This window comes from Dasypus novemcinctus, chromosome 4 (assembly GCF_030445035.2).
Source record: "Dasypus novemcinctus isolate mDasNov1 chromosome 4, mDasNov1.1.hap2, whole genome shotgun sequence".
Classification (NCBI taxonomy): Eukaryota; Metazoa; Chordata; class Mammalia; order Cingulata; family Dasypodidae; genus Dasypus; species Dasypus novemcinctus.
Window position 1 is genome coordinate 41,950,142 of NC_080676.1, and position 24,827 is coordinate 41,974,968.

A 24,827-nucleotide genomic window follows, 5' to 3' on the forward strand; every position below is an offset into this window, starting at 1 on the left:
CTTGTTTTACACTTACTTTTTTTTTTTTTTTAATAGGAGGTACTGGGATTGAACCTAGGGCCTCCTTTATACAAAGCAGGCCCTCAACCACTGAGCTATACTCACTCCCGTTTTAGACTTTCAAATCAGTAAATTTATGAAAAATGTGAGTTTAAGTTAGACTGGAACTTTAGTGACTGTGTTTTGTCTCAGAGGTTTTACAATGGTACTTCAGTATTGTTAGTTCCTAAAAAAAAATAGGAGAAAAAAATCTTTTAACATGATTTTATGTTTCCATTTGCAGATGGGAGTAAAACCTAAATACCTTCCTCTGGCATCTAAGCACAATTAAAAATTTTGAATCAAATGGGTTATTTTTTATTTTATTTTAGATTTTACTCTGCAGAAATCAGCCTAGCATTAAATTATCTTCATGAGCGAGGGATAATTTATAGAGATTTGAAATTGGACAATGTATTACTGGACTCTGAAGGACACATTAAACTCACTGACTATGGCATGTGTAAGGTGAGGAAAAATTATTTCTAATTATTAAAAAGGTCATTAACAGTTAATAAAATTGTCTTATTAAACTAGCTTCTTGTTTAAAAATGAGGAAATTACTACTTGATATAGGGTACTTTCTGGAATTGTACCACAGAGACAAATGTACTTTTTTCTAAAGTATTTGCTAAATTCTGTATCTTCTGTGTGTGTTACATGGGCTACAGTAAGAATTAATTTCTTTTTATTGTCTGTAACTTTTCACCTTGAGAGTTGTGACACTATTGAAGAAAATTTGGAAATAAAAGTTGCCTGCGATCCTGCTACCTTAACTACTTGCATATCACCTTCCAGTTTCTGCCATTTAGTAGTAACTCTTTAATTAAATAATGCACTCAAGATTTTTCAAGGAAGTCTAACAATATATTTTTAAAATTTAAGTATCTGATCGAGAGCACAGTAGGATAAAATAAGAATTTTAATTTTTCAGTCATATCTTTATTTCTTCATGTTTTATTCTTATTGTAAAATTCATTTTTATAGAATTTAAAGGTTGATCTTTTCCCACAAAATATGTAGAAAGCTATTCTCCTTGATAGTTGACTCAGTACAAAATTATCCTCACACAGTTGGTAATAAGACAACAAGCATGTAATTGTGTGAATTGCATTCCCCATTCACCTGAGTAAAGTGTCAACTCCAGAGCCTAGCTGGAGATTATGTAAATGCTAACATTTTGTTAGACAGTGCAGTAATACTGAATATTTAACCCTTATTATCTGTTCATTGTACATTAAAAAATTAATATTTAAACTTTTTGCTTTTATGTTCAAAACTTAAAGGCATTTTTCATTTTGTATGCTACCCTTTATTTCTTAGTACACAACTTTTCAACCGTAAACTTTTACAGAAATTTGTAAGTGAACTCCTGAGTACTCATTCACTCACATTTGTGATCCCTTTTTGATCCCTGTGTTGTTTTTCCCCCAGTGGATTTTTTTCCCCAATTCAAAAGAAATGTAACTATCAGTAAAGGTTGTTTTTTAATTCTTAAGAGAAAACAAAACTGTCCAAAAATACAAAGAATACTAACTGTGTTAGAGTGTACAAATTAAAATCATAATGAGGGAAGCGGACTTGGCCCAGTGGATAGGGCGTCCGTCTACCATATGGGAGGTCCGCAATTCAAACCCCGGGCCTCCTTGACCCGTGTGGACCTGGCCCATGCACAGTGCTGATGTGCACCAGGAGTGCCGGGCCACACAGGGGTGTCCCCCGCATAGGGGAGCCCCATGTGCAAGGAGTGCGCCCCTTAATGAGAGCCGCCCAGCGCGAAAGAAAGTGCAGCCTGCCCAAGAATGGCTCCGCACACACAGAGAGCTGACACAGCGAGATGACGCAACAAAAAGAAACAGATTCCCAGCACTGCTAGTAAGGATAGAAGCGGTCACAGAAGAATGCACAGCAAATGGACACAGAGAGCAGACAACTGGGGTGGGGGAGGGGGAGAAATAAAAAAAAATCATAATGAAATCTTTTTGACATGTCAGATACTGGTTTTAAAATTGTAATTGTAGGGAAGTGGACTTGGCGCAGTGGATAGGGCATCCGTCTACCACAAGGGAGGTCCACAGTTCAATCCCCAGGCCTCCTTGACCTATGTGGAGCTGGCCCATGTGCAGTGCTGATGCACGCAAGGAGTACCGTGCCACACAGGGGTGTCCCCTGTGTAAGGGAGCCCTACGTGCAAGGAGTGCGCCCCATAAGGAGAGCTGCCCAGCACAAAAGAAAGTGCATCCTGCCCAGGAATGGCACCTCACAAAAAGAGAGCTGACAGAACAAGATGACTCAACAAAAAGAAACACAGGTTCCCATGCCACTGACAACAACTGAAGCGGACAAAGAAGAACACACAGCAAGTGGACACAGAGAGCAAACAATGGGGGGGGGAGGAAGGGGAGAGAAATAAATAAAAAATCTTTTTAAAAAAATTGTAATTGTATTTACAAGAGTTTAATGAAATATGGGTATTCTCATATGTTATTAGTGGGGTGTAAACTTTTGAAAAGCAGTTTGGCGGACTGTGTCAGAAACCTTTGATCTAGTATTCTTCCTGTGGGATATTCTGAGTAAATATTTTAGACTATAAGGACAAATGTTTTATTGTAGTTTATAATGAATATTAATATTATAAATGACTAATGATAAGAAAAATGATTAAATAGATTGTGGAATGATTACAAAACATGGCATTATGAAGCCATTTAAGCTATTTACAAAAAATTCATTACAACGTAAAGTGCTTATAATATAACGCTAAGTAAAATTTTGAAGTAAAGAGTTGTCTATAGTTGCAATACCATGACACATTTATTCTATTCACTTTTTTGTATTTTCTTATTGTAATGAGCATATATTACTTAAATGGTGAAAATATAATTATAATCACACAAAAAAAATTAAAGGCTTTTCCCTTTTTCCTTTGTCCAACGAGCTTTTGGGGATTCTGTTTGCCTGCCAATTCTTAGAGAAAAATTACTTACTATTTTATTAGTGGAAAAAGGCACCAGGACTGGAACCTCTGTCCTAAGACTTTACTAATAGTCTCTTCCCTCACTAATGCATGTATCCCCTTGTGATGTAATGTTTATGGGAATTGAATCCCTCAAAAGATTGGATGCTCCTGTCTTATAACTTAAAGTCAATAGTCAAACTTTCCTGAAGTCTGACTTCTGCAGATATTGGATAGATTTCTTTTGTTTATAACATTTCCTTGGGAAATAGGAATCACTAAAATTTCTTTTCAGAGTTTCTCCAGAAATAACTTCCTTTTAGGTTTAATTAATTAAATTAATTTTTTGGGTTCTCACTAGATCCCTCTGTATAATAAAATTGTTGTTGCACATGTTCAGTTGAATTATATGTAGTCAATAATAGGAAACTGTAATTGTATATATAATATTATTCAGCTTTCTTTTTTAGACTACATTTTGTTGTTCATTTCTTATTTAATTGCCTTGTGGCCAGAGAAGGTCTGAATGATATCTGTTCTGTACAATACATTGAGATTTCCCTTTTGCAACTTAATATTTGGTTAATTTTTGTAAATCTCTCGTGTGTACTTAAGGATATATATTCTTTGTTTTATGCAGGGAGTTTCTTGCTCTTTTGCCTCTTTCTCTCTCCCTACACATGGACATAAATATTCTGTATGTGTTTATATATATATATATATATATATATATATATATATTTTTTTTTTAAGATTTATTTTTTATTTATTTCTCTCCCCTTCCCCCCCGCCCCCCAGTTGTCTGTTCTCTGTGTCCATTCACTGTGTGTTCTTCTGTGACCGCTTCTATCCTTACCAGCAGTGCTGGGAATCTGTGTTTCTTTTTGTTGTGTCATCTTGTGTCAGTTCTCTGTGTGTGCGGCACCATTCTTGGGCAGGCTGCACTTTCTTTTGCGCTGGGCGGCTCTCCTTACAGGGCGCACTCCTTGCGCGTGGGGCTCCCCTACGCGGGGGACACCTCTGCGTGGCAGGGCACCCCTTGCACGCATTAGCACTGCTCGTGGGCCAGCTCCACGCGGGTCAAGGAGGCCTGGCGTTTGAACCGCAGACCTCCCATGTGATAGGCAGACGCCCTATCCATTGAGCCAAGTCCACTTCCCTGTTTATATATTTTTTTAGCTCTAGCTTTTGTCCATATCTTTCTCAGTGTACTAATTTTTGTTCATTTGAGCTATCATTTTCTGCTGTATTAAAGTTTCTAACTATGATTGGAGGTTGTTAAATTCTCCTAGTAATTTTGTCCATTTTATTTTTTGTTTTTTGAGGTTGTATTGTTAGATACTATAGGTCTATATTTGTTATACCTTCTTGGTGATTATTCCTTTTTTATTATATAGTTTCTTTATTTATACCCATTATAATTTTTATCTTAATTTTATCTACCCTGTTGCTAATAAAAGCCAGAAGACTTGTGCCTTAAGCAAAAAGACCAGGAAGCTAATGCTGTAATATCAGTAGTGGTTGTGTTACGTGAGATTTAAAGTGATTTTTTAATGACCTATTCATTTTACTCATATAATTTGAAATTTTGTATTAAATTTTACTTGAAGAATATGAATTACTTTAAATGCAATTTTTATCTTAATTGAACTGAGTTTTAGCAACATTAACAGGGACAGATTTTCTTTAAGATACTTAGCAGTGATCCTTGATTTTAATCATAAAGGCAGTTGTAATAATGATATATCATTTAAGCTAATAAATTGCCTACAAATGCTTATTAATATGCTAGATGAAATAGAAGAGGTGAATTTAAAACAGAATATTGGATCTTATTTTCTTTCTTTCTTCCTTCTTTCCTTTTTTTTTTTAATTAAAGGAAGGATTACGACCAGGAGATACAACCAGCACTTTCTGTGGTACTCCTAATTACATTGCTCCTGAAATTTTAAGAGGCGAAGACTATGGTAATAAATAGGTGGCATTTTAGCTGTGTACTAGTAAATGGGTAGCTAAATGTGCTATCAATTGCATTATAGTACACTATAGTGTTTTAATATTGATCTTATTAGTATAAGCTTTCTTGATCCCCTAGAACCTAAATGAAGATCTCAAACTCTGAAATCAGAGGCAGTAGGTCCTTGACACCTTTAGGAATATAAATTTGAATAATACTTTATTAGTGGCAAACACTAAAGGGTGCCAGGCACTATTCCAAGCATTTAAGCTGTATTAATTGAGTTACTTCTCTCAACAACCCTATGAAGTAAGCACTGTTAATCCTCATTTTACAGATGAGGGAGCTGAGGTACAGAAATTTTAAATAATTTGCCCAAGGTAGTGGAACAGAGAAGAAACTTAACCAAAGCAGTGTGACCGCAAAGTCATGAATCTGGAAGATTGTTCAGATTTCCTGGGATAGTTCCCTGAGAATCTGAATGATGATGGAAGGATTGACTGCTTGTCAGGAACCAAGGGTACATTTAAGCTTAAGAAAGCATTTGACTTATTGACTTCTTGCCCTCTGATTTCAGCAAATACAAAAAGAGGATGCAATCCTTCTGATAGCTGCTGACAACCTGACTCCAGGATCCTTCAAAAATCTTTAATCATCTAGCAAAAAATCAAATTTGAGACCAAGGGAGATTATTCTCAAGTACAATTTAATTATATCTTCAAAACAAAATGTTAGATATAGGGCATGAGTCTGAAATTACAGACATATTTGGGAAAAGAAATTTATGTTTTAGTTTCCATAATTTTATTTTAAAGTTTATTTTTAAAGGTATCCACCCTTCCATGATATAATGTTTTTTATATTTTACTTTTTTTAATTATGTGATAAAATGAATCTCGAATTACTGACTTTAACGAATAGAAAGCCAATTTTTTTGTTTTAATTTTCTCAAGGTTTCAGTGTTGACTGGTGGGCTCTTGGAGTACTAATGTTTGAGATGATGGCAGGAAGATCTCCATTTGATATTGTTGGGAGCTCTGATAACCCTGATCAAAACACAGAAGATTATCTCTTCCAAGGTAATGGACAGTATTTTATTCTATAAGTAATCTAGAGCACAAATGAGGGTGACTCAAATAGTATTCTGAGTAGGCAAAAGGGAGAATAATCTGGACAATATTCCTGATTTAATGTGTGTGATTTCGATTTTTTTCTTAGATCCTTTCCATCCCTGTAGTTCTTAGTCCCATTTACCAGTTATTGTCTTGAACTGAACCCTGAGTGCTTAAGTTCAAGACTAGTATGGGGGAAAACTAGAGTACCAAGAAGTTAAAGCGTCAAAAAGTGACTAAAAGTCCCCACAATTGGGACTGCAAATAATTGACTAGAACAGAAACAAAGCAGACAAGCACAAGGATCCCCAACACAAAGTCCAAAGGAATGCTCACACTGTGTGCCACAAAATTCAACCTTTAGTAATTAAAACCATCAAGCTGTTTGAATAGATAACTTCATATAGTATGAAATCCAAATGGCCATCCTCAGAAGTAATTTGGAGTATGCGCAGTTTTTTAATTAGATGCCATTTCTCATATGTTTGGCAGAAATTTTTAAGTCTGATAATGCCAAGTTCTGGGAGGATGTGGAGCAACTGGAACTCTTATAGACTGTTGCTGGGAATGAAAATTGGCGTAACAACTTTAGAGACTAATTTGTAATGCCCTTTAAAATTGAATGTAATATTACATACAATACCAAGGACTGTTCTAAGCATTTTACAAATACTAACTCATTTAAACCTCATAACAACCCTATGAAGCAGATATTATTTTTATCCCAATTTTATAGGTGAGGAAACAATAAATTAGGCAAAGAATAAATTTTTTAAAATGCTGAGGTTAGAGATTATCTCTGAGAAAGAGGGAAAGGGATAGGATTGAGAGGGTCCACAATGTGCTTCTCTTGTGTATACAATGTCCTGTTTCTTCTACTGAAATGTCTTAAATATGTCAAAATATATTAAATCCTTGTAAAAGTTAAATATAATGCCATAATTTATCTTTCTAGTTATTTTGGAAAAACAAATTCGAATACCACGTTCTCTGTCTGTAAAAGCTGCAAGTGTCCTAAAGAGTTTTCTCAACAAGGTATGAACTGTTTATATCTGTCTTTTGTGGTATATGTCTGTCTGTATGAATGGAACTGGTATGTAGAGGTTTATGCAACATAAAATTCCAGAACAGTGAGTATTTAACTTTTTCAATGAGATCTGAAATTTGTCTCTTAACTAAAGGGTAATTGACAGCAGTTAGATCCCAGAATGACTGTCCTTTCCACTTTTCCAATATAGTTTGCCCCCCAGCTGTATATTACATATAGTAATTTTAATGTAAATTATATATATGATAATTAGGAAAAATATGAATCTCTGAAGATAGCCTCAGTTGCACTTGCAGCTCTATTTTTTCATAATTCTTTGGAGTATTATCCATAGAGTCTACTCATCACTGTATACTTTACACTTGGGGGCGTGGTGTTCCATACAAGTTATCAAACCTATAATAAGATAAAATTCAGAAGAAATGAAATGCTGTCTTTGGCTCTTGAAAAATATACAAATTCTTAAATTGTTGCAATTTGTAGATTAGAAAAGTTTTAGAATCTGTCTAAGATTATGATCTTGGCACTCATAAATCTTATTTGAGGTAAATGGCAGGCTAGAAAAAGGTTAATGTGCATTTACCTCCTAAGTAAATAGGATAATGATTCATTTTAACAAAATAATAAACTGAACCTTGTTTTAAATGAATATTTTATATGAAGGAAGGTTTAAACTTGAAACCTGATCTTTAACACAGTGAAAAGTGAAAGTGAAAGGTGTTAATGTGCAAAATAATAAAATGCCTTTTATAAGAAAAATGGAGTTGCAGTCCCCTTCTAGATGTCTAATTATCCCAATGACAATTGCATCATTGTCTTACACAAATTATAATTTGTTGTTGTAATTCGGAATAGAGCTTTTAAATTGAGCTGAGAACAAACTTGTGTTAAAGTTTGGAAGTTTGGGAAATGGACTTTGGCCCAGTGGTTAGGGCATCCGTCTACCACATGGGAGGTCCGTGGTTCAAACCCCGGGCCTCCTTGACCCGTGTGGAGCTGGCCATGTGCAGTGCTGATGCGCGCAAGGAGTGCCGTGCCACGCAAGGATGTCCCCCGCGTGGGGGAGCCCCACGCGCAAGGAGTGCACCCGTGAGGAAAGCCGCCCAGCGTGAAAAGAAGGTGCAGCCTGCCCAGGAATGGCACCGCCCACACTTCCCGTGCCACTGACGACAACAGAAGTGGACAAAGAAACAAGACGCAGCAAATAGACACCAAGAACAGACAACCAGGGGAGGGGGGGGAATTAAATAAATAAATAAATCTTTAAAAAAATAAAAAAAAGAATAAAGTTTGGAAGTTTGCATATTTTGACTATCACTCTAACTCATGCCAAAAAAATAGCTGGATTGGATGCTGCTCAACTGATTCTCCTGCCCTCTTTTTCCTCCCATTATTCTTTATCAAGGAGTGATGTCAATTTTCCACTTTAATTAGATGATATGTGAAGAGAGAGCCATGAGGAACTCTTACCCATCAAAAGTTTCAGATAGCTCAATTGGGTATAGTATTATACTTTCTAGAAATAAAGTTAGAATACACCAGCTTCAGAAATAAAGACATTATTTAGTAGGCACAAAACACAGCTCAGGGGAGCAGATGTGGCTCAAGAAGTTGGGTGCCGACCTCCCACATGGGAGTCTCCAGGTTCAGTTCCCAGTGCCTCCTAAAGAGGACGAGCAGACACACAAGGGAGCCATTGGGGTGGGGGGCATAGTTCACTAGATGACTTATTTTAAAGCATGATATACATTTCCTTCCACCATAGGACCCAAAAGAACGGTTGGGATGTCATCCTCAAACAGGATTTGCTGATATTCAGGGACACCCATTCTTCCGAAACGTTGATTGGGATATGGTATGTAAATTTTGGTTGCTTTCTATATTAGGCTACATTATCATCTTGGGCCAACTTTTATTATCTTAAAAGAATATTGAAAAATTAGCAAATCACAGTTTAAATAATTTAAAACCACTCTATAAAGTGCTTTTTAAAAAACTTTTACAACAACAACAACAAAAATTTAGCATATTAATGTAGAGCAGGTTGTTATATTAATGAGGCCTGTGTCAATGTTCAAATTTGTAAATTATGTCTATCATTGTTAATATTGTAGAACCATGCCTAGGGACTCATCTTTGACTGATTAAGTCTGGGAAACATCTGAGGGAAGAGGGGAAATGTAGAGGCAGAATTTTTCTAAGAATACAGGCTTGAGCTGTCATCTAATATGTCTTTGTAGATGGAGCAAAAGCAGGTGGTACCTCCCTTTAAACCAAATATTTCTGGGGAATTTGGTTTGGACAACTTTGATTCTCAGTTTACTAATGAACCTGTCCAGCTCACTCCAGATGATGAGTAAGTAATTCTGTACACTGAAATATTTTAAGTTCTTTGAAAGTCCCATTTAATGGCCATACAATTTTCACTATCAGATTATACTGTAATTTATCTAAGTATTCAGTTATTTTGTATTTGAATCCATTATACTATTATAACATATAGTGGTAACTACCATTTATTTCCTCCTATGCTTTATTTGCATTTATTTGCATTATCTCTAATTTCACTCCTTTGCAAAGAATTTATTATCTTCATTTTACAGATGAGAAAACCAAGGCTCAGAGGGGTTAAGTAAAGTTACATAGCGGTCAGGTGGCAGAGTCAGGATTTAAACCCAAGTTTGAGTAAGGATTATACTCTTCCCACTGTGCTGCACTGTTTCCCAGTTTGATGATGGCCATTTTTGTCTGGGTTCTGATTTATTACCTTAAGAGAGATTCCTAGAAAAGGAATTAGGTTAAAAGGTATGAAATCTTTAAAGCTGTCAATATGTGTTGCCAAACTGCTTTTTTAAAAGATTATGACAACTTATCAAGTCCAACCAGCAGTGATCTGAAGTATTTTTGCATTTATGTTGCATCTTTTTAAAATAGAGTGTAGAATAATTTGGGGGTTATTTTGACCATTTGCCTGTCATTACAGATTCATGCTTTATAATATCAAGGAGGCCCTTACTGCTTTGTAGTCATTTTACTTATTTCTTTTTTTTTTTAAGATTTTTTTTTATTTATTTATCTCGCCCCGCCCCCTTGTTTGTGCTTGTTGTCTGTTCTCTGTCCATTCGCTGTGCGCTCTCTGTGTCTGCTTCTCTTCTCTTCTCGTCTTCTCTTTGGGAGGCACTGGGATCTAATCCTGGGACCTCTGATGTGGGAGAGAGGCAGTCAGTCACTTGAACCACCTCAGCTCCCTGGTTTCTTGTGTCTCTCATTGTCTTTCATCTTTGTCTTTATTGTTGCGCCCCGTTCACCTTCACCAGGAGGCCCCGGGAAACAAGCCCAGGACCTCCCATGTGGTAGGCAGGAGCCAATTGCTTGAGTCACATCCACTTCCCCTTATTAATTCTTATATTCCTCACAGCAGTTGATCCAAACTGTCTCTACGTTTTAGAAGCCTTCAGTCCTACCCCTGCCTCTATTAGTCTTTCTCTTTTTTTTTCTTTTTTCTTTGTGTCCCATCAGTGTTAATGGGTTAACCTAAGCTTAGCTTGGTTGCAGTGGTTGAGACCTCTCTCTTGGCAATGTCTTGCTCCCTTTCCAGCTCTCACTAGACCACCTTGCTTCTCTGAATGGCAGTCTTAACTCTTCTCAGCCTTTTCTTTCCTCCCTACTCTTTTGCAAGGAGTGCCCCTCCTATTTGCCGTCACCTATTTCCTTTGTTTCCTCCAGGATTTCATTTTGTCTGTTACCTCATTGCTCCATCTTCTGCATTCTCTCCCTATCCAGCTTCATTTCTTCTGCATACAAACCTGCTCAGATATCCCTTATCCTATTTTTTCCCTGAATCTTAGCACCTCTTTGATCCACCACATTTTTCTCTTGAAAATTTTTTTATCTTTTATCTTCAGATTTTTGTTTTAATAGTTAATAGATGTCTGTGGTAAGAGAAAAATAAATAAGCAGTATCTATCAAACACCTCTAGAGTACTCACCATTGATTGTCTTGTACTTTCTTACTGCTATCATTTTAACCCTTTACAATGGAATCTGCTCCTTCAGCTTGTAAAAGTTGAATTGACTTCTTAATTGCTAAGTTTAAAAACATTATTTTGTCAGTCCTCATCTCTCCTGATGTCTATAAAGCATTTGCCAATAATGCCCTTCCCTTAGGTAGCACTTCCCATCCTGGTTCTGCTTCATCTCTGTGACTACTCTCTTTTTTTTCTCTGCCCCCTTGAGACCAGGATGCTCCATGGTTCTGTTCATGACTACTTTCTCTTTGCTATATGCAGTCTGTACCTAGGAGATTTCAACCAGCTCTGTAGCATGGATACCAGCTGTTTAACTCCTAGGTAAATCAGCAAACAGTTATTGAGGAAAAAGCACTCTGCTAGACGTAATAACATTTCAGAGATGATCAATCATATTCCTGTGTCACAAAAGGCCTTCTCTCTAGCAGAGAAGAGAGATGTGTATCAAAACATTATTTCTGATGGCATGTATTTTAGAAAGAGTGTTGGATTTAATCAAAAGGTAGGAGTCTGAATGCCAACTCCACCTCTTACCAATTGGGTGACTTAGGGTGTGAATTGCATAATTTGAGCCTATTTCTTCTTGCATTGCCTACCTCACAAGATTGCTGTGAAAAATAAATGAAAGATGGTTTCTAAAGCACCTAGCACAGCTTTGATATCTCCTCTGAGGTGCATTTCCATCCACTTGTTTAAATCTCCCCCAGTTGTCAGAGCAAGCACGTCAAATGTAATATGTCGACAATCAAAGTAATAACCCTTTATGGTCTCTCTTTCTCTTGCTCTCATTCAGTTCCTTATTTTTTATTTACCTTTTCTATTCATTGTATTACTGTGTATCCCTGTTACTCATGTTCAAAATGTCAGTCATTGTTGACTCCTTTCCTTAATAGACTAGTTGCCAAGTCCTTGCCTTTATTTTTCCTTGACTTCATCATTTGCATCAGATTCTTCTTTTCCATTTCCATCACCATAATCCATTCAGATCTCTCTCAGAATGTACCCATGGTATTGCACCAGCCTCCTAATTAGTCTTCTTCATTCCTTTCTTTGCCACCCATTCTGCACACCTTGTGAAATGCAATACAATTTCTGTAACTCCTTTAATCAGAAACCTTCAGAAATTCCTACATTGCCTATTAATTTAAATCTATTCTCTTAAAATCTGTTAAGATCTCCCATCATCTGCTCCAACCTAACTTTCTATTCATATCTCTTATTATAACATAAATACTGTGTTCTTTTTGGTCTCAGTTTCTCACCATTGCTTAACAAATGTGCTTTTACCTTTGTTCATGCTATTCTTCCATATTCCTCCATCATTTTTACCTGTTGAAATCTTTCCCATCTTTCAGACCATCTTAAATGCAACCAGATCATTATTAGATCAAGTTGAAATTCCTTAGTATAAACATTTCTGGCTTCTTTCATTTAGCTGCTATCTTCCTTTTCAGCATTATCTGCCATTTAAGAGCCTCCTATTCCTGTGCTCCAATTCTAATAAATTACTTGCGTTTACCCAGATCTGCCATAATCTTTCATAATTCCATTCAATAAGTGTGAGTGGAGTGAATGGTACCTTCCTTGATTTCTCCAACTAAAGTCACCCCTTTCTTTAGAACTGTGGTTGGAGCAGGACTGTTTGTCCTGTGTGAAACTAAGCAGATATTGCTTTCTTTCATAGCTTTCTTGTATATGAGTTGCCTTGACTCCTGATGGGAGGAACGGCATCCTATGTAACTTGGTGTGCTTTGCATGTGGTATGTACATTTAGTTAGGAGGATATTTGCTAGTACTCACTCTTATTGTATATCAAACTAGAAGCCCAGAAATATCAACCTCCCCACCCTCTGTGACCCAGCATCTCCCTGTGGTGTTCTTTCCTTATTCCAGGTCTCTCAGTGTACTTGTTCCTTTTGCCTTTTCCTTTTGGCAAACTTCTGGGTCTTCTCTTCACCATCTTCCGTCTGGCTGTTGAGGTGACTACTAAAGTGAATGCTAATCAGATCTTGGATGCTCCTCTGTATTTAAGAATGTTCTGGGGTCAAGAGCTAAGATTAATTGGAATTTTGACAACAATTTTGAACTACCTTTTAGTTCTAAGTTTCCTTATGGGATGAATATGTTTTTGGCTTTTTGTTGTTTTGTTTTATTGGGATTAATCTAAGATCTGGTAGAATTTCTAAAAATAATTTGTATAATTAGCCTTATTTTTTGTTTTAAATCTTATTTTACCATTTAAGTTAAAGGTTTAAGAAATTCTAATTATGAAAATGAATTTTTCTTCCAACAGTGACATTGTGAGAAAGATTGACCAGTCTGAATTTGAAGGCTTTGAGTATATCAATCCTCTTTTGATGTCTGCAGAAGAATGTGTCTGATCTCCATTTTTCAACTATGCATTTTGCTTTGTGGCCATTTAATGCATGGATAAACATGTTACCAGCCTGGATACTGTGACATAGATTTTTTTAAAAAACTAACCATTTTCTATTTGCTACCTTCAAAAAAGTGTTCAGTATCTTCTATCGTTGGCTGTAGGAATCAATTATTACATCTTAATTTAGCTGTGAAAAAAATTGAAACTAGTTTCCAGACAATCGTGTCAAATTTTAGTTGTACTGCTTGTTCAGTGGCCTACTGATAAGTAATGAAGTTATCTTTTTTTGTTTAATGGAAATACCACTGCTTTTAAAAGAGACTATCTATTGTGTTAAGGCACATAGTGGGATTACATTACAAACTTCCTATTATTCTTGTCTTTGTCTTAAGTGTTTAATTTTGGAATAAAAGATTAATTCAAAACATAACACCTTTTTCTGTTAGCTATTAGTTTCCAAGATTTTTATGTTTAAAAACTCAGCTGTAAGTTTTATTGCCCTGGATGATTAAATTATGGAGTTTAAGGCAAAACCTGTTATTAAATTGGTAATAAAAGATATTGCTTACTTAGAATCAGAAATAGAGATTATCCTTGTGGATAAACAGACACATTTTATTAAGAATTAGATTTCAAATCATTAGCTCTTTTTCAAAAACTGGCACAAGTGATTTTTTTAATATATTAAGGGGGTAGGTTCTGAGTTTGTCCCTTTAACTGGAAATTTAATTGGAATGTTAATAAATTTAGTTCACAGAATACAAGATGCAGTTGAATGGAAATTTTCTCAGTATATAGAAAAAAGAGAGAAATTTAAAATAGATCTAAAAAAGTACATGGTGATATTTTATTTCTTATTGTAGAATAATCCCATAATTTAAATATTGAGGAGGTACTCACTTGTTACCAAACTTACAAAAGTATTCCATTATGGATTGGATGTAGAACATATTTTTTTCTTACAATTTAGTATATAGGAAAAGAATGTATTTTCCAAGTAGTGTATTTTAACTATGCTCTTATTTTCCAAAAAAAACCCACATTGTCCATACATTTGGATTCTATTTAGGGAGTCTTCAATAAAATCCAAGGAAATAAATAAACATGAATAAATGTTCAGGATACATATACAGTCACTTATATCACATTTCTAGCTTCTTAACTGAATTTTTGTTAAGTAGGTAAAAAAATGTAATTCAGAGTAGAATACATTTCACAACAGAGTATTTTTTATTAATATTAGTATGTAGCAATTTATTATTTAAAGGCGTGCCAGAAATATCCTTCTTTATTTTAAATTTTTTTTTTAATTTAAAAGGAACTTAAGAAATAACCATGATCCCCCGAAATTACTTATATTGTCCAATCTTAGTAAAATTTAACTTTAGGGAAACCTCCTTAGTCTTAAATTTAGAATTATTTAAAATTTGTGGGCATTAAATGAATATCTTTTTGGGAGCTACGTTTCATTAGAAATGTAATTTTTCCAAAGTTTCTGTCCATGTACTCTCTTTTCTTCAAATAACTAGGTCTGAAAGCAATGAAAACCTCAAAGATAAATGTTTATTTATATAATGACATGTTTATTTCAGAGGTATTTGTTTCTCATATACCTGTAACTTGTTTATTATAAAAAGCAGTATTCACTTCAGATCATAAAATTATAAAGTAATCTGACATTTTATGTCAGAAATATGTTTATGGTTTTTCTTTTAAGTGTGGTGCTGTTTTCCCTAAAGCATTACTTCTCAAATTTTAGAATGTGGAATGATCACCTAGGGAGTTTGTTTAAAATGCATGTTCATCAGGCCCACCTCAGAATTCCGATGTGCTTTTGGACCTTATTTTTAGAAACACGTCTATAGAATTACTCTTTTCCTTTATCTATGACTAAATTTTAGAATATTCATAGTAAAGCATTTTGAGAAGGGGTAAGCAGTGAGTTACTATCTTTATCCACAATTTTAAACAAATTTTGACTGAATGACTTCTTCAAGTTAGATATCTTCTCAAAAAAAATCCATCACTTGTACACCAATAATGTTACAAATGATAAGCATTTTTCTATGATGAGGTTTTAACCATTATTCAGGGTGGTCTTTTGTTTTTAAAGCTTTTTTTAACTAATTAAGAGTTAATGTGTATATTTTATACAGAAATGCATTACAACTATGTTTAGTTGTGTTCTGTTTTTGCAGTCTTTAAGTGCCATGCCAATTCTTTTTATATTATATAATAGAAAATATTCACCAGGAGAATAAGGTAGGTAGGTGGTCAAAATGACTGGAATTTTAATGTTCTAAGAAAAAATTTATTTTACATAATACTGATATTTGTGGTCAGATCATTTTATGTATATGCAGCCTGGATTGGATACCAGGTATTGTTCAGTACCAGTACATTTACTTTTTAAAATTTGTTTGTTTGTTTTGTCATGTAGAATACTGCCTTTGCCATCATAATGAAATCTGTATTTGTGTACTTTTTTTTTTTTACTTTAAAATCTTTAAATAAAATGTTTAATACCCATCTAGAGTGGGATCTTTTTATATGTATCATATCAGAAATTTGTATAAGAAGAAAGGTGTATCAAAATTTGTTCAAGAAATAAAATGAAAATTTTAGAATTTGGAATTTTCCTCCCCTTAAGCAGAATTCTGATACTACTGACAATATATTATAGACATTCATTCACTCATAAATCAAAATGTTCTCCAGGGTATTTTTATACTAAACTTTCTTTGTACCTCTTCTATTAGAAAATAAATTAGTGAAAATCAGCTGAACATAGAGCATTGTAACTGATTTTAAAAACTGAAGCAAATTTAAGCAGGCTCAGAACAGATCATTTCCAAATTAGGTTCTACTTCTACCTATTCTGAAGTTCCAGAATTTCTCCCTTCTCAGTTATAGCTAATGTCCATGTATATGTATAAACAAGTGTGAGCCTGGTGTCCCTCTTAACCGTAACTTATTTTTGTCCCTCCACTAGAAGAGTGAAATCTACAGTATTTTTATTTTTTTCTTTATTGACTTACCAGAAAGCAAGGGCCTATACATTTAAACCACTAAAGACTGATCTCCCATGTCTTCTCCATTATTTTATCCTAATTTCAACTCCTGCTTAAAATGGATTTATAGGCAGTAGTAATGAAGTGCTGTCCAGTCAATTCCCACCAGTCAATTGGTAGTTTTCTTTGAGCTAATAAAATCCCAAAACAGAGCTCTAAATGGAGTTTGGAACTTAAAGGTAATTTGCATCAAGGCAGTCAGTGGGGCAGCCTCTAATCCTTGAAATTCAACAGTTTGGTTTCTGGGCTATACCCAATAATGAGCTCTTTGATAAATTTGATGGTTTCCTCTCGTAGGTTTACCCTCTTCTGCTCTAGAACCTACCAGATCTGTTAAGACCCAGATATCCTAAGTGGGTTTAATATCCATAGTTTATTGTTCCAGCATTTACTAGAATTGAGAAATTATTTAACAGACAAGTTCAACATTCTTATCTCACTATCAATAAATCATAACTTAAATGTCTGCCTCTATATTTTACTATGCAGTGTGCTAAATAAAGCTAATAAAAAGAACCTCCATCCTTGACAGTCAAGATAGAACACGAACACACTAAGATGATCATCTCCACAATAAACAGTCCAGTGATAAAAGCCAAAAAAAGGGGGAAAATACACATTATGCGGTCATGACTCTCACTTTCACTAAAGAAATTTGTAAGGGTTTTACTTGACATTCATATGCAATTAATCCATGTTAAATGCACATTTTTCAGACTTACAGCATATTCCACAAAGCTTTCTGAATTCACATATATATAATAATGAAATTTTAGATGCCTATACACACACATACATACACATTAGTATAAGATTGGTTTTGGCTTTTGTGCTTTAGAAATACTAATTTGAATTTTACATGAGAATGGAGAGAAAACTCAGATGCTCTGCTTAGATTAGATTTTGTACAATCTCTGAAATTTATAATTAAAATGAATCCATCTCAGAATTTGAGAGTCATTTTTTTGGGGTGTGAAATGTGGCAGCATAATTGACCTTCATTAGCAACTTGTGCCTTCCTGGCATTAATATAGTATTTTTATTCCAATTATTTTTAATGTTTTCGTTTGGAGAAACCGAAATTACAAGTATCTAGGAATTAAGGAGCTATTTACTGTGACTATTTTACAGCAGGGGTTCTTAACCCTATTTTCTCTGACCTCTAACTGAAATCTAGTATTTCCTTCACTTAGGAATGTATGCGATAAATAAGTTACAGTAGTATTCATTCCACCAGCCTGGCAAAGGAATCCATGGAACAAAAAAGGTTAAGAACTTCTGATTTACAGATATCTGAAAGTTAAAACCTAAGCCAGATTAATTCGCCAGACTTGAAAGAGTGTAGCTCAAGTTTTCATTGACAGTTTAGCTGGTCAGAAGCAAATTCTAATTGTGTGAAAAAGAGCCTGTTGAAAGACTAGGAAAATCCTTGGAAAATTAGATGTTCTTTTCAAAAAAGGGAAATGCTGGGTTTCTGAAAGGAATGCCATTTAACCAGATTTAAGACTTACATGCTATAAAATCTCTGCAGTGCAGGTCACTACACTCAGTGACTTTTTACATTATTCATAATTAGGAATAAAATCATTTAGTTAATTACAGAAGCCTAATTCTAAATCACATTTATGACCTTTTACAGAAATTTGTTCTAAATAAAATTTTTTTCCCTAGGCACTCTAGATCCTAAACAGTAGGATTTTTAAAATTTAAGGATCATGAAAGGATGTGCATTTGTGAGCAATTTGACTCAGGTTTACCCAATCTGAAACAATTTCCTAATGAAATCTGAATCAGTGTGAAAAGGCTTAATATCTTGTTAAATTATTATTTTTTTCAAGTTTTAAATTTTAATTCATGTATGAATTGGGGACTTTACAATGTGTCTAGCACTATGCTATACTACATGATTTGGAAGAGTTATGTCTTAAGGAATCCTTTGATATAAGTTATATATGCATTACAGAAGATTTGGTTTAAGTTTTAAAAATCTGTGTATGTTATCCCTTTAAGTAAGATGTAAAATAAAAATTAACATTTTTCCTCAAATAGTGAGGTTTGAAAAATATGAAAATAGAGAGCAGTAAAGAAAGAGCAGTAATACCCCGTTTAGAATGGTGATTCTATCTGCTTTACCACCACCAGGGGCCAGTCTTGCTATAATTAAGTTTAGCCCTCTGGAAGACAGTATATTCCCTAGAGGCCAGTTACCAAAAGGTTGCAGGATTTTACCAGTGCTGATGATGTGTATTTTGATGCCATTTGAATTGCTCTTCTAAAGAAGTCTTGAATTTATCTTCTGAGAGTCTGGCAAATTTACACAGAATTGCTTTGCCTTTATTTACTCTGGGTATAAAACATCCAAATTCATTCAATACAATGAGTGCCCTCTATGTGCCAGCACTGGGAATACTTCACACAGAAGTCTAGTCATGGCATGCTTCATACTCTCAGGAACTTTTGCTTCTATGAAGAATACCATTAGGGAAGCGGATGTGGCTCAAGCAGCTGGGCACCCACCTACCACATGGGAGGTCCCAAGACCGGTTCCCTGTGCCTCCTAAAAAGGATGAGCAAGACAGTGAGCTGGCATGACAGGCTGACGCAGTGGTGAGCTGATGCAACAGGGTAACACAGTGAGATGATGCAAAAGAGAAGACAAAATGAGACACAACAAGCAGGGAACAGATGTGGCTCAAGCATTTGGGCACCTCCCCCTCACATGGGAGGTCTTGGGTTTGGTTCCCAGTGCCTCCTTAAAGGAAGACAAGCAGACACAGAGAGCATACAACGAGCAGACAGCAAGTGCACACAACAAGGTGGGAGGGATGGTAAATAAAATATGTCTTTAAAAAATCTTTTTAAAAGAATACCATTAGTTGAAAATAAAGCCAGGACTGATTTGGGTAAATAAAATTCATTCAAAAGGAATACAGTTAAAACAAAATCCAAGAAATCATGTACATTCTTTAGTTGTGGAACTTTCTTTTTTTTAATTTAATTTAATTCAATTTATTTCTCTCCCCTCCCCAGTTGTCTGCTCTCTGTGTCCATTTGCTGTGTGTTCTTCTGTGACCACTTCTTATCAGCAGCACCGGGAATCTGTTTCTTTTTGTTGCATCATCTTGTGTCAGCTCTCCGTGTGTGCGGCGCCATTCTTGGGCAGGTTGCACTTTCTTTCGCACTGGGTGGCTCTCCTTATGGGGTGCACTCCCTCCGTGTGGGGCTCCCCTACGCGGGGGACACCCCTGCGTGGCAGGGCACTCCTTGCGCATATCAGCAGTGCGCATGGGCCAGCTCCACATGAGTCAATGAGGCCCGAGGTTTGAACCGCAGACCTCCCATGTGTTAGGCAGACACCCTATCCATTGGGCCAAGTCCACTTCCCAGTTGTGGAACTTTCTGTATCAAATATTGCATGGCCTGAAAATAGTGTCATTCACTGATTTAATCCATGAGTGTTTGCAAACAGATTTTCCATTAAAAACATGATTTCAGAAGTCTTGACTGTTGCTATTTCACAAACACTTTGATATTGGAAGTAAATATATGAAATAATCAATTAGCCAAGTAAAGACATTCTCCTGCTAATCTTTTTGAAAATTTATTTCCCCCATGCCTCAAATCCAGGCAGTTATTTACTTCATTGCCCAAAATAACTGATCGTACAATGTGCCATAAATTGCATTAAACAATATCACACCTTCTCCTTCACAGGTTTTTCATCAACAACTTTTAGATTTGTTGTTTTGTTGACACCGCTTTATAATCTCCACATTGTAACTTGGTAGTAAGAGCAACTGGCAAATATGAAATCTGCCCACTTTCAAAGTAGTCCTGAAAGTATAACTTTTCCTTGCATTTTGAAATAGAGGGAAAGCTTGTATCTTATAACTATAATGAGGCCTGGTGTTTTTACTTCTTTTGATAGGAAGTTAAATTTCCCAAAGAAAGCTGCCCCTTCATTTATGTCCATCCAAATAGAAATATTACTTATGGATTATTATAGCTGACGTGGGCCTGGCATGTGCTAAGCATTTTTCACATCTCATTTAATTGAAAACAATCCTTTGACTGTCTTTCTCATCCCAGACCTAGTGAATTGAAATCTGTAGGTGGGATCTGGAACTGGCACCTCAGGCTAGTGTCAAGATAATTTTGGGGGAAACAGACTTGGCCCAGTGGTTAGGGCATCTGTCTACCACATGGGAGGTCCGCGGTTCAAACCCCGGGCCTGCTTGACCCGTGTGGAGCTGGCCCATGGGCAGTGCTGATGCATGCAAGGAGTGCCCTGCCACGCAGGGGGGTGCCCCGTGTAGGGGAGCCCCACGCGCAAGGAGTGCACCTGTAAGGAGAGCCGCCCAGCATGAAAGAAAGTGCAGCCTGCCCAGAAATGGTGCTGCACACACTTCCCGTGCCGCTGACGACAACAGAAGCCGACAAAGAAACAAGACGCAGTAAATAGACACAGAGAACAGACAACTGGGGGTGGGGATGGGGGTGGGGATTAAATAAATAAATAAATTTTTTTTTTTTTAAAAAAGATGATTTTGGGAACCACTACCCTTTATTAATATGTACTATTATTATTCCCATTGAACAGATATATTTCTAAAGAGGAGATTTAGAGAAGTTAAATAACTTACTCAAGGTCCATATGGCTCCAGTGCCCATTGCCTCTCAAGACACCTAATGTAAAATTTGTTTTAAAATTTTAGTCTCTGAGAAATCACACACAATTAATGCACTATTTTTCAAACTCTGTCTTGCTTACTGCTCAATGGTCATCTTTTGTGGCTTAAATTCCTTCTCAGCAACTATGTTTGCCCATCCCAGATGGAGATACCCCAGCCGGCCTGTCCCACCGGGTGCTCTAGTTCTGTAAGTGCTGGCCTCAACCCTGTTTACCTCTGTACTCTAACTTTCCGTGGTTTGACCCCTCCACTTCTTATACCTACGGAATACACTTTCTTGTCCAGCCCAGGACCCCTCTCTTTCAAGCCCACAGAACTGAGTTAGCCTGTCAGAAACTGTTTTTTGCCCAGCATGTAATGAAAGCCTGTTCCACCAAGTAAAGCCGTTGCTGGCCTCATCTGATTGACTCCTTCAGATGAAGTCCTGCATGCTCCTGATTTCTGGGAAACTAGGGTGCTCCCAAAACACACACACACCCCTCTGGTCTACTAGGTGACTTCTGGAGTTAGGGGCTGATTAAATCTACATGCTGGTTATTTGTGGTGACATCCAAGACGTGCCTCCCATAATCAACCTTCGCCAGAACTCTCATTTTCATTCTGCTCTTCCTAAACTCAGTCTTCCCCCCTTTCCTCCCTCGTAATAGCTCTACTGTGCCCCCTGGAACCCTCCTTCCCGGGTGAATGAACGCCTATTTTCTCAATCTCTTCATTGCACTTTCTTTCTCCCTCTGTGACTGTCCTCTAAAGACATTGCTTTTCCTGTCACCCTTTCAGCTGGAGGATGCACATCCTCTTGTGTCCCAGAGTTTAGCCTCCAGGTTCCTTAATGCCATTTCCATACTATTAAGCCTCCACCTATGTGAAAAGTCTACTTCTCTGGGGCTCATCCTATGCGGCCTCTGTCACATGCCATATTCTTGGTTATTCCACTTCATTTTAGGAAGATTTGGCACCTGGCTCACTGACTTCTCTACCCTGCCACCTCGACAACCTCACTGTCTAAATGAGGCAGGTGTCCAACATCCAGTCAAACCTGTCCCCTCTTTTTTATCAGTATTTTCCCTACCACACTTGTTTCCACTTAAAGACCTTAGCACATGCTGTTCTCCTTCCCTCTTCCCCTTTCTCAGAGTGGGTTCCTTGGGGCTTATGTGTCATTTCCTCAGGGAAATCTACCAAGGCTGGTGCCAGCCCCATTTCCCTCTGCACTCTAGCTTTCAGTGATTTGACCCTTCACTTCATATACCTATGGGATACACTTTACTGAACAGCCCCTCATCTAGTGGACTTCTCATTATTCTTGATTATTGAACTTTCTTTGTTTCTTCATAGCACCTCTCACAATGTGTGATTATACATTTGCTGGTTTATTTGATTATCATCTGTCGTCTCCACTAATCTTTATGTTTCACAGGAACAGGAGCCATGTTAATTTTATTTGCTATTGCGGTTGTAACAGCAAGAACAATGCTTGACACACAGCAGATGCTCTCAAAAAATATATTAAATGAATAAATAAATGAGTGAATGAACACACGTTAGCTCTGTACTTTGGAAAGAGAGAAAGACCACCATGAGTAGAGTTTGGCAGGGAAATTTTCACTGCTCCAGCTTGTTTGGGGTTAAGGAAACAGTATTTGTAATAGACCATCCAGATTATTTTTGAGCTTTGATCAAGTTTGGAAAACTGCAGTAGGGAAAGGCCTTCACCCACACACTTTATGATAAATGCTGACCTAAGCTAGAGAAATTTTTGCTGCAGCCGGGAAGGTGAATCATTCTGGGGTTTTGTGGGATTCCCCAGCACTGATGTAAACGGAAGCTTTTAGAGAAGGCCCCCAATTGCTCAGGTAATAAATGGAAATCAAGGGAAAGTAGACTCCTGAAATAGTGTAGAATGTGAAAAGAATAGTAGTTGATTATTAGTTTTGTTTTGTTTTGTTTTTTAAGAAGAATTTAGGAGAGGAGAATTTCCATATCTAGACTGCCTCTATCACCTTAACCAGGTGAATCCTATTGAAAATACTCAATGGCAGCAAACTTTTGTATTTTGAAAGTGAATTTGGTTCTCAGAAGTAGTCACTCCAAACCACTTGGAGTCAAGCTGAATAAATATTGTAGGTGACAAATCTGGGAAATACTGTTCTGGGAATTTGAACTTTAATCGCCCCTCCCTCCATTACTACCCTACCCCCTGCCATCCAGGAGGAGCCATGAGGTTGCCAAGATGGTTTGGTGACCCAGAAAACAGCTATTTCCTCAAGCACAGTGATTCCCCAAAGCTGTACTCTTTGTCTCCGCATTGAGCCCACGTATAGGTGCTTGTTGTGGGTCAGGGGTGAGGAGTGCTCTATCTCCAAAGCTCTTCCAGGCCAGTATTCATAGAACCCAGAAGACTATTCAATGAGCTCTGAATTCCAGGCTGCTCATGATAGGATTGCACAGAGTTGGGTAGTGGGGATGAAAAGGGGCAAAAGGGGATGAAAAGGGGTGAGAAGGGATGAAATTAGGAAACTACTCCTAGTTTAAAATCATTGTCCCCAGAAGCTCACACAGCTGCAGGTTTGCACACCAAGACTTATAGGTGCTCCCACATTAGTGCTCTCTGAGATAGCAGAGGATGCCCCACAAAATCCCTTGGTGTTTTGGCCCTTTGAAACCTTCTCTCCCCACCCCATCCCCGTGCCCCCCTTCTTACAGAGTAATAGCTATTCTTACTCCACCTCCCATATCTGCTGCTAGGACTGGTAGTGAGGAAATGCAGAAAGAGAAGAAAGAAATGAATTGCCTTCCTTTTATTTCCTCTGTTTTCTTTTTAATTTGGCCACACCTAAGTTTCTAAAAAAATTAAAATCAGAAATCTTGCCTTGTGAGGATTAATGGTATCCTATGTTAGACATCTCCAGGTCTATGTTTTTTAAAAATTCTTTTTATTTTTTATTTTCCGTGTGGGAAAGGGTGATCTTGAGCCTGCAGGGAGCAAGCTGGCTCCAGACTTTCCAAGCCCACATCTCTTTACCTCCAATTCTTATGTGTCCAAGAACAGGAAACCACAGACACGCCTTTGTAGGAGGGTTCCAGGTCTACATTTAAGATTCATTTTCTGGGGAGCAGATACAGTTCAAGTGGTTGAGTGCCTGCTTCCCATCTACAAGATTCCATCTTTGACCCCAGTACCTCCTAAAAAAAAAAATTCATATTCTCCCTGTTAGCATTATTCATGGACCTGTGGGACATAAAAGAGCATCTGTTTCATTCTAAACCTAGGGTAACATTACAAAGTCCTCTTCTAATGATTTTGACATGACAGATGCCATATCTGATACCCTTTCCCAGTTTCCTGGTTTTTTTGTTCCACTTCCCTGACAGGAAAAGATGTTATAAATGAAGATGGACTGTGCTGAACTACTGCTTTTGGTACTATAAGTTAACTATAAGTTATATTTCTTGTGTGAGGCCCTAACTGCCATTTCTAACACCATCGAGATGAAAAAATATTTTCTGTGTTCCAAACAAAGGATATACAAGCAAACCAGTGGACC

General features: G+C 36.7%; 1 protein-coding gene and 1 non-coding gene across 3 annotated transcripts in view; one reads left to right on the forward strand and one right to left on the reverse strand.

The window, feature by feature from the left end:
* Window positions 1-16,049, forward strand: part of PRKCI (protein kinase C iota) — a 58,183-nt gene extending 42,134 nt beyond the window's left edge. For both annotated transcript variants that reach the window (XM_058295263.1, XM_058295264.2), the window contains exons 12-18: window positions 372-507; window positions 4,875-4,962; window positions 5,906-6,031; window positions 7,020-7,099; window positions 8,878-8,967; window positions 9,353-9,468; window positions 13,434-16,049. In XM_058295263.1, the coding sequence (XP_058151246.1) occupies window positions 372-507; window positions 4,875-4,962; window positions 5,906-6,031; window positions 7,020-7,099; window positions 8,878-8,967; window positions 9,353-9,468; window positions 13,434-13,521 (724 nt within the window). In that variant the 3' untranslated portion in view covers window positions 13,522-16,049. The remainder of the gene's footprint in view (window positions 1-371; window positions 508-4,874; window positions 4,963-5,905; window positions 6,032-7,019; window positions 7,100-8,877; window positions 8,968-9,352; window positions 9,469-13,433) is intronic.
* An 8,180-nt stretch (window positions 16,050-24,229) lies between these two features.
* On the reverse strand, window positions 24,230-24,360 carry LOC111765459 (small nucleolar RNA SNORA38). The gene has a single exon (XR_002797792.1). It is a non-coding gene; the product is annotated as a small nucleolar RNA SNORA38 (small nucleolar RNA).
* Between the last annotated feature and the right edge of the window lie 467 nt (window positions 24,361-24,827).